Here is a 10,128-nt window from a genome sequence, read left to right on the forward strand (position 1 = left end):
TACTGTAGCTCACTTCTGAAGTGGAGATTTTAAATGGAAGGATGAAGGGGTCAGGAATTTCATGTCTGTGAACACAGTTCTGTACAATCCAGAGTTTGTGGTTTACCTTGAAGCTCAGGCCCTTCTTCAGCATTCTGGCATGTGAGGAAATACTAGTTGTATGTAACTGGCTTGTAAGGGTTCTGATGTTGTACCTGAATGTCCCAACTGATCTGAGAATCACAGCACAGAGAAAGCCTTCAGCTAGCAGCAGGAGTAGACAGGGGAGATGGGCACAGCTGAATAGGGCACGGTTCTGCAGAAAGAAGGCTTTTACAGGACCACACAGCAGGCCACGCAAAGGTATTTGTACTTTCCGAGTCTCAGTGTAGTATTGAGCCGCTGGACTGACCTGCTTCCAAACTTCTTTCTGCTGGGTGCTCCCTTCCTCTGTCCCCAAGGCGAGGTGCTCCCGCAGCCTGCGCTGCCGGCTGGCACGTCCTTCCCGCAGCAGCCCCGCGCCTGGCTCCTCCCGCTCTCCTTATAACAGCGGGGATGCAGCGAGCGTGTTCTGTTCCAGCAGTTCCGTTTGCCTGCCCATCGACGTGCTGCTGCTGGGACCCAGTCAGGCAGACCAAGCTAGGAGAGGCTGAAGGAATCGCTGTAAGTGAGATGCTGCCTTCAATCACTGCTGTGCTTGTAGCTGGCAAAGATTGAAGCTTGTGTGCAACAGGCTGTCTCCTTTTTTGCTGATGGCTGTTCATCTTTTCTACTGCTCGGTTTAATACCAATGCCTCCCTTCAGCACTACGTGCAGAAGAGTGGCTGAGGAGTAATGTTGTCTTTTTTTCTTTGTATTTTGAAAGACTCAGAAGTTTTTAGAGCCAATTCTAGCAGAGTAACATCTTAAATCCTTAGTTTGTTTTGCTGTAAAACTTGAGAAAATGTTGTAGTACTTTGTTAGGTAGATGGTGAGGGGATGTTGCAGTGGTTCATTTAAGCAGTAGCTGAGCAGCTCCCCACAGGCTGGAAGGCACTGAAGTCATCTCCCATTATTCTCCCTGCAGGTGATTCCATTTATCCTTAAATTATCTTAGTACTAACACAGAGTTAAGGAAATATATTTGCCTTTGCAAAAATGCTCTTTTTTGCACAAATTTACACTTGTTGTTTTTTTTTTTTTTTTTTAGACAGACAGCAGCCAGTGTGATAACAACTCTTTCATTTTTATTACCAGCTCAGAATAGCTTTTCTTTTTTATATCTTTCTAAGGATCATTTTATAGTACATACTCAATCATAATGAAAAAGTAGCAATAATTTACTGGTTAAATTTACCAGAAAACAAAATGGAACAGCTGTTCCTTACTGACTCAAGTGCATCATTCCTGCTGCTTTTTTCCTCTGCAACCCAAAAAAAGGAAATTTAACATTCTGCTTTTATGTCTCTGAAATAAGGACCTCCTGAAAAATCTCCTGTTTATTGATGCCTGCACACTGACCCTGCACCTGAGGAGACATTGCCTCTCCTCTGTGGGGAGCTGGCTGGGAAAGATATAGTGCAGTGGATACATCCACTTCATGTGTTCATCACATCATTTTTCCTGCACTGAAGTGTTCCCTGGGACCTGTTCTTTACTGTTTGTTCTATTTGGTCTCAGATGTGACTTAGAGGCCCTTGTTTGAACTGGAACTCTTCAGAATTGAGATGCAGAAAATCCAAGATGTACTGATTTAACTCAGCACTGAGGAATCATAAAACCAGTATTAATGATTTTCCTTTAACTTCAACAGGAAGTTTTCTCTAAACAGTAACTATTTCTGCTGCAATGGACAAAGGACTTCACTTTATGTTCTGTGTGGTTACAACTGTGCTGCTCCTGAGAGAATCGAGCCAGAAAGGTGAGAAGATTTGGCCGAAAATGCTAGCTGCATTCAAATCTGGTTTTGTTCTTTGCAGTTTTTTAATTCTTGTTAATAATAGTGCTAGATCAGGACACTGTCTTTAAAATTTGCTTGAGATTCGGTTACGAAGACATTGCCAGGACCTACCTTAGGGCCAGCAGAAGAAGCCTGCCAGTGACTTGTGCACAGCCGTCAGCTGGTTGGATCCCAGTGCAAGGAGCTGGGGAGTTTGCTTTTGCAGCTGAAACAAATGCTGTTGTTTCAATCTTACTGTGGCTTTTTGGTGTTCTGTGCATCAGTGCACTAAGGAGTAGCTTGGCCTTGCAGCATTACTGGGAAACAAAAATTGACTCCTCTACTGGTTCTCCTGCCCCTCTCACCTGCCTGTTCCTTACCTGACCAGAGCTGGTGGTAGCAGCAGGTTGCTTCAGGTTACGTATACATCAGGCTTTCACTTCAGTGACAGTGGTCAGTTTCTCTGATTCTCTTATCCTGAGTGTCCCAGTGTACTCCAAAACTGTCATCCATCTGACCTCTTGGTTCAGCTATCCCTCATGGTCACAAGCTGCATAAAGGGAAAAGTGGACAGAGGGTACCAAGGCAGGGTTACTAACCTAGGCAGAGGGGAGACAGGGTAGAAAACTGGGGGTGAGGAGGCCAGTCCTGATTTATCTGTGCTGAAAGCTTTTTGTTTTTGTTGTGGTTGCTGATTTTTGCAACCACATTAGTTTCCTGCAGCAGCAAACCTTTGGGGGCAAGAGTGGAGGGATGAGACCCTGTGTGGTATGTTTTTCTAAATTCTCACAACGAGGACTTGGCTTCTGAGAAGTGTCACTGTGATGAACTTAGAGTTAGGGCTGCAACTCGATTACTTATGGTCCTTTCAGGAGTTCCTACAATGGGGCTTTGAACAGCTGCATCCAGTGCCACTGTGGGGGAGCTGAAGCCCTCGGTACAGACTGTTTTCTTCCAAAAAACCCTAGCAGGTCTTCAAAAAAAGAGCCTCAAACAGCTTTCACTGGCTCTAATGAGTTTCTGAAGAGAGACAAGAGAACTCCTTTGTGAAGATTTCCAGCTCCCATGGAGAACTGTGGAGGACAGGGAAAAAGCTGGTTTTGTTTTAACAATAATGTAGAGTTCAGCACAAGAAAATGCAAATGCAAAGAATGAATAATACATAATGAATGAATACGTTGTTATGTTTAATGAGAAACTCACAGCTTTTGCTTGGAAGAGTACAAGCACTCTAATTTCTTCGTTTTATTTTTTATTTATTTATTTTTTTTTTAGTTTTTGTTTTGGCTTTTGCACTGTGAATTCTTTGATTCCAGGGAGCAATAAAAGAAACCGTCCTGGGTAGTTAATATGCTGTACATTTACACAATTGTGATTTTCATTCTGCATCTCAAATATTACAGTTTAGATCTCTTAGATTTGCAGACTTGAGGTATTGTGGGTGTTATGGTAAAGGAAGCTGTGGATCAAATAATTCAATTGATTTTGTTAAGAGCTGCACACTGGAGCGAAGAGTAGAGCCAAAAGCTTAATTAATGTCATTAATAATACTTTTACAAGTGGATTTTTTCTGAAGAGGAAACCGACACAAGGAGGAGAGGTAATACAGAACAACAGATCAGAAGCAGATCTGGTGACAGACTCAGGTGTTCTGCAGTGAATTTTCACAGGAATGAAAAGTCAGAGCACCTGTAATTCTGGGGGAGAAAGCAATTGGAGGAGGCAGAGAAGGATTTCTGCCCCACTGGTTGCGAGATGGTCTCCTTTCTCTGCTTTTAACAATAAGAACCTATTAAGAAACCCTTTTGTCTTGGAATTCAATGCTGATGAACTGCAGGTTGTTTAGAGGGCTTTTCCTTAGGCATACAGGCTTTGACAGGAGCTGGGGGGTTGATCTAAGTCATGTGAAGCAGCAGGACTGCTGGCTTTTCAACTGATCAGGAAGGGCGATTCTGCAAAATCTGTTTTTCAATGTGTGAGTGATAATAATAAAGCTAGAATTAGAAACTTCTGCAGCCTGAATCTATCTGTGTATATTTCTGCCTCTGTTTGCTTGACATTAATACTGCATTGTGAATAAGGAAACAAACTTAGAAAATTACTACAAGTCAGCTGTACTGTGAACTTCTGAGTCCAAGGGATGATCATTCTGCTTATGTAAGTGAAATGAGTTTATGAAAGTTCACTTTTAAGGAACTGTAAACATAAATCCTGCAAGGAGTTGATTTTGTTGTTATTTTTTCAGGAGCAGTGAGGAATGATGATGCTATGATTAAGGTATGTTTAAGTTCATTGGTGCAGGGCTACCAATAAAGTCATGTGTACAAAAGCTCTTGGATATTAAATCTAGAAATAGATGAGTTCGCAGCCTGTAATGTGTTTGATCTGTGAAAGCAGCTTTAGTAGCAAAAAAGTGAACTGTTCTGAAGTATTAGTGAACAGAAAGCATCTTCAGTTATATGACTGTAAGGTTGGAAGATGCATTCTTGAATTTGCTGTTCCATATGAAAGTGAATTCATGTTTCATCTTCATCTCAGGTTTCCCACTGTTTTGTCTCCAGGAATTGCTCTCTAATGAGGCCTTAATTGGCTGCTAGCTGTTTTGTCAGCAGCATAAATTGATCTCTCTTTGGAAGATTATATGCACTTTGTACCTGAAGAACTGTGACAGCATTTAATGTGATTTTCTTTTTTATTTGTATGTTGACAACATGCAATAAAGTGAAATGCTTTTGATTGATTAATTACTGTCATGGAACACATACACATTATAATGTAAACCCTAGGTAAGCAGGGAAATCCAATTATTTTTCCTTTATTTTTTTTATTTGTAGGCCAATGACTTGAGGGGTCCAGAAGAGAACCTTCCAGCTTTGACTGTCACAACAATCTTGGTAAGGCAGTAACAAAGCACTGTAGCTGGGAGATAGCTGGAGTTAATTCACAGTCAGTCACACTGCAGACTGTGGTGGCATGTAATTGTATTTCTCTGTTTATGCAGGAAGATCCTTATGTCATGGTGAGAAGTGCAGAACTGGAGGGATACTGCATTGATTTGCTGAAAGCACTCGCTTCAATGCTTCACTTCAGCTATAAGGTGAAGGTGGTGGGAGATGGGAAGTATGGAGCCATCTCTTCCAATGGGAACTGGACAGGGATGATTGGAGAGATTCTGAGACAGGTAACTTTCTTTTCACGTTTGAGAAGCTGCAGCATTAACAAGGAAAGGAGCCCAGGAGCTGTGCTTACGTGGCTATTGGCCATGTAGGTATCAGTCTACTCAGCCTGGGAAGCATTCTGTTTTAATGATAAAAGACTTCAGGCAGGTTGGATGATTGGTTATATTTTAACTACTTACAGGAAGCAGACATAGCAGTGGCTCCCTTGACAGTCACGTCAGCAAGGGAAGAGGTAATCTCCTTCACTACTCCATTCCTGCAGACTGGGATTGGAATCTTGCTTCGAAAGGACACCGTCTCTCAGGAGATGTCTTTCTTCCACTTCCTGGCTCCTTTCAGTAAGGAGACCTGGACTGGCCTCCTATTTGCCTATGTGCTGACGTGTGTCTGCCTCTTCCTTGTTGCCAGGTATAAATGTGTTTTACAGGTTTTGCTCAAGTCAACTGCTTTCCCAGCTATGGAGAGATTTTTATTTTTAAGAAAATACCAGGGTGCATTTTGCTTTGAGAAACTTTCTGTACAAATCTAGAACCAGAGCTAATAAACCTTAATGGCAGATTAAGAGTAGGAACTTCCAGTGAAAATCACCATATCTCTTGCTGTGGATTATCCACTGTTGTCAGAAGGACTGTGTGTTTGTGTTTCAGCTTTTTTGTTCTCACTTTTTTTTCAAAGTTGTTTTTTACTCTGACCATATTCCTTGGCACAGTCCTTTCTCCCAGAGTGTTTTCATGCACTCAATCCTACACTGACTTTTGTGGATGAAATTCTTTCCCCTCCCTCCTTTTCCCAGGACATTCAGCTTTCTCGTGCTCTCTTCATGAGGCTGCACTAAGGCTCTCTGCATTTGGAATTTTGAATGAAAGTTCTATTACTGCTTTTTTGTTTTGTGCACAGTCCTGAGCCCTCAGTGTTGCAAAATACTTGAGGTATTGACCAGGAGCATTTTTTGTCTACTAGATAAACTGGGCTACAAGTAAAGGAGGACCTCTGATGGAAAGATAGGGCATTTCCAGGCTGTCTGCACTGCTGCACATCGTGCTGCAGGATTGCTTTTTCCTTTAGTGTCTGGTGTCATCCTGTTATTTCCTCATAGGCTGAGCCCTTGTGAATGGAATGAGCCAAAGAACGAAGAGAATCACTTCACCTTTTTAAACAGCCTCTGGTTTGGAGCAGGAGCGCTCACGTTGCAAGGTGAGCTGGGAGGAGCTGACTGCATATCCAGCTGTCTGTAACAGTACTGTGCTGTACTGTATGGTTAGGGTGCTGAGGGAAAGGATGATCAATAGGGACGCTTGGCAGTGCTAAAACAGAGATGTCTTGATTAGGGACTTGTGCAGGCGGCTGGCTTCATGTGAGCACTGTGTGTTTTCTGCTGTAACTCTTGCTCCAGGACTAACCAGTGCACTTATGTTTTGTAGAGTGGAGTCTTTTTTTGGCCAGTAGCAGTGCTTCAGCTCAGCATAGCATGCAGCATTGATGCTATTCAAACCAGACGCTGAGGGCGTTTTAAGCCCGTGTGTTCCTAAAATAGCTGCAAAGCAGCTTTTGCAGTTTGGCCTTTATTTAAAAAATCTTGTGCTGGCTTTGACTCAGGCTCTCTCTCTCACCACCCACACTTTCTGTCGGCTCCATTGGTCCCGCAGGTGTCACCCCTCGGCCCAAGGCGTTCTCTGTGCGGGTCATCGCTGCCATCTGGTGGCTTTTCACCATAGCTTTGCTGGCTGCTTACATCGCCAACTTCACCGCCCTGTTGAGCTCTGGCAGCGAGCAGCTCCCGATCCAGACATTTGAAGATCTTGTGAAGCAAAGGAAGCTCGAGTTTGGGACACTGGATGGCTCCTCCACTTTCTACTTCTTTAAGGTGCAGAAAATGTAATTGTGTGCATACATGCCTGCCTTAGAACTGCTAAAGTGCAGTCAAGCTGTCTGCACGTTGGGTCTTACACTGCCTTCTTCTCTGTAGACTCTGCCAGTTCTCTTGTACTTTAATGTGATTGGTAGGTGTTGTTTTCTTATCTCTTCTTTCACCTTTTCTCTGAGAGAGAAGCATGCAGAAGATTGTGCTTTAATAGTGTATCCTCTCTTAAGACAGTGGTACTAGTCTTCAGGGGTTATTCTTGTGTACCTTGAACATAAAGTGCTAGAAAGATGATAATTTTAATTACAGAGGGCTGAAAGGTAAATAGTTTTAAGTACTCTTATTCTTTATATATTTTCACAGTCACTGCACATATAGGCAATTATTTTTCTGGGTAATTATTTCACATGTCACTTTATTGCAGAACTCCAAGAATCCCATCCATCAGATGATCTATGAATATATGGACAAGAGACGAGACCACGTTTTAGTCAAAACCTACCAGGAAGCAGTTCAGCGTGTGATGGAATCCAATTATGCCTTCATTGGTGAATCAATCTCTCAAGACCTTGCAGCCGCCAGGCACTGCAATTTGATCAGAGCCCCTGAAGTTATTGGAGCCAGAGGATTTGGCATTGCCACTGCCCAGGGTTAGTCACTGTGTATGACTTCTGTCCCACTTCTCTCCACTTGGAATTTGGGGGTTTGAAATAGCTTGTTAGAGCAAAGAGCCTGGAATAGCTAAATCCTAAACTGAGACATTTTTCTATGTATTAAAGCTAATAATCCACTATGAACAAGTTGTTAACCTAGCTATCCAATATTTTCATTCAGTAAATGAATTATCAGTAGTGCTTGCTCTTATTTCGAACAGTAGATTTTAAAAATTCCCACTGCCAATGATATCAGGTTTTTTTTTTTTTTTCTTTCTGTTTTTTCCTCCTGCTCCAAGGATACAGAAGAACTCTTAATAAAATTTGTTCTCCTGTAAGCATGACGGATAGTATTTTTCAAAGACTTCACACTGTCATTATTCTGTTAGTGGATAGGATAGGAATGGTTGTTATCTTGTCATCTAAGAAAGCACTCAGATTATTTTGCTGCACTCTGCAGAAAGACCATTTGAAAGTTGGGAAGCAGCACCCAGCTAACCCTGCTTTGTCATGTAGTGGCAGGTTGATTAAAAATGTTGTCTGTGATCTCTCTTACATGCTTTTCTCTTTCATTCTGCTGCCAGCATCGCCATGGACTAAGAAGCTATCAGTTGCTGTCCTCAAACTGCGTGAATCGGGTGATCTTGACTATTTGCGTAACAAATGGTGGGAGTCCAGCTGCCTTCACAAAAGTAGAGACAGATGGAGTCCTCTGCAGCCCCAAGCTCTGGGTGGGCTCTTTCTTACTCTTGCAATTGGCCTTGCATTAGGAGTGATTGCAGCTATGGTGGAGCTGTCAAATAAGAGCAGACATGCTGCTGGACATGTGAAGGTGGGTGACTGTCATCATCTTTGTCTTCCTCTTGGGCTCCCTTCTGTTTAGTGTGGGCATTAGTGCTCCACTGGGCAGAATGCTGGCTTTCTTATTATGGCAATCTTGTTTGTCTAAGGAAAGAAATGTAATGGAGTGGGAAAATAGATGCTATGTTGTTGCTTGGGCTATGTGACAGTTATGTAGCCTAAGCAATATAAAAATTTTAAAAAGCTTAAAATATTAAATAGAAACATTTACTGTAATGCAGACAGACTGCATTCCAATACTCTAGTGTGTACAGAGGACAATAAATCATCAATAACAAGTTTATTCTCAAGTATGGCTATTCTCAAGTCATTTGACAAGCAGGAAAACACATAAATAAAACTGCACTAGAATTTGAATGTGTATTTTGGTGTTCTTGTTCTCCTATCCACTGCAATGAAAGTCTAGTGAACATTTAAAAGCTGGATTCTACAATACAGAAAACCTTATCCCCTTTCTTTCCCCCCCATCTTCTTTTCCAGAAATCTTGTTGCTCCATTTTCACAGAAGAAATGTGCACTCGTCTACGTATAAAAGAAAATACAAGACAAACCCAGGAGACTTCAGGGAGGGCTAATGCTTAAAAAAAATTCTTAAGGAATGGGCATATATTGGGGTTGTACTACCATATATATGTCATAGGAGCTACATCACTGTAGAAAGATATTTTTCTGCAAGACTAGAGTGTTAGTTTCTAATTACAAACACACAGTACTTCTGGATTGATGGTGGAGCTGGTTATAGAAGAAAACCAAGCAGCTTGGAAGAATTTAAATTGATAAGAAGGAGAGAGCAACTGCTAAAATTAAGGGAGGTTAAGATGGGTGATCACATCTATATTTAATTTAGAAGTTTACTATGTAAGTGCATAAATGCCTGCAGGAGTAAGTGACTTGGGATAGGTTAATATGAAGCCTCTGCATACTAATTATAGAATGAGGTGCAATCTTGAAAATTAAAGCTTTTATCTGACTCTTCTAATCAAGAATAACTGCTTCCTAAGATTTTAATTATAAATAGACTGTACTTTTGCCTCCTTCTAGGCAAATGATAGTGATCACTGTGAAAGTCATTTCTGAATCAGAAAGGACATTACTGATGCATCCATTCCAATAATGCTGGATTTAACTGTATTCTACACAAAGGCCTAAAATCTGAGAAGGGGAAGCCTTACAGTTAAGGAACTAGATTTAAGAAATGTCTGTTTTCCATCAGAAGATATGTTTCCTTTTTAGCTACGGAGGACAGTTTGTCCTAGTTAACCTGACTAGGAACTATTTAGGAATAAGATTCATACTTAAAATCCAAGAGCAGTAGAACATGAACACTGGCAAACAAAATCAATTAAAGTACAAATAGAGTAGGCAAGGGTGTAATGGGCGTTTTTTGTTATTTTCTTGCTGTCAGAGAAGAATCTTTGAAGTTCATGGGGAACAGTTACTTTGGTTACATATTAAATAGTTTTCTAATTAAGCTGTTTTTCACTTCAGAGGTGGAATGGCTGATGCATGCACATACTGTTTTGTAAATTCAAGGTTAAATAACTGCATTTATGTACTGCACATCTGATGGAGCAGGGCGCAAATTCAGTTACTTAGAAGTGGTTTTAACTGCACTGCGTGAACAGAGAGACTAATTCCTCTCTGTTCCAGCATTAAATAACTGAAGGAAACAGAAAT

General features: G+C 41.4%; 1 protein-coding gene across 1 annotated transcript; it reads left to right on the forward strand.

Annotated features, from left to right (window-relative positions):
- Nucleotides 1–497: 497 nt before the first annotated feature.
- On the forward strand, nucleotides 498–9,776 carry LOC116242718 (putative glutamate receptor). The gene is made up of 11 exons (XM_090123162.1): nucleotides 498–642; nucleotides 1,772–1,879; nucleotides 4,143–4,174; nucleotides 4,732–4,791; nucleotides 4,899–5,078; nucleotides 5,258–5,484; nucleotides 6,173–6,270; nucleotides 6,723–6,940; nucleotides 7,362–7,587; nucleotides 8,175–8,422; nucleotides 8,932–9,776. Exons 2-11 carry the CDS (start codon nucleotides 1,807–1,809, stop codon nucleotides 9,031–9,033), a joined length of 1,464 nt encoding a protein of 487 aa, XP_089979288.1. The 5' UTR covers nucleotides 498–642; nucleotides 1,772–1,806; the 3' UTR covers nucleotides 9,034–9,776.
- The last annotated feature ends 352 nt before the right edge of the window (nucleotides 9,777–10,128 follow it).

Source organism: Phasianus colchicus, chromosome 22, assembly GCF_987193195.1.
Source record: "Phasianus colchicus chromosome 22, bPhaCol1.hap1.1, whole genome shotgun sequence".
Taxonomy (NCBI): domain Eukaryota; kingdom Metazoa; phylum Chordata; class Aves; order Galliformes; family Phasianidae; genus Phasianus; species Phasianus colchicus.

What these genes read in the sequence shown, in the direction of transcription:
- LOC116242718 (XM_090123162.1), top strand. Translation starts at nt 1,807, where the DNA reads ATGGACAAAGGACTTCACTTTATGTTCTGTGTGGTTACAACTGTGCTG. An exon ending in TTGGAGAGATTCTGAGACAG is followed by an intron (nt 5,079 to 5,257) that starts GTAACTTTCTTT and finishes AACTACTTACAG; the next exon opens with GAAGCAGACATAGCAGTGGC. An exon ending in AGGAGCGCTCACGTTGCAAG is followed by an intron (nt 6,271 to 6,722) that starts GTGAGCTGGGAG and finishes TTGGTCCCGCAG; the next exon opens with GTGTCACCCCTCGGCCCAAG.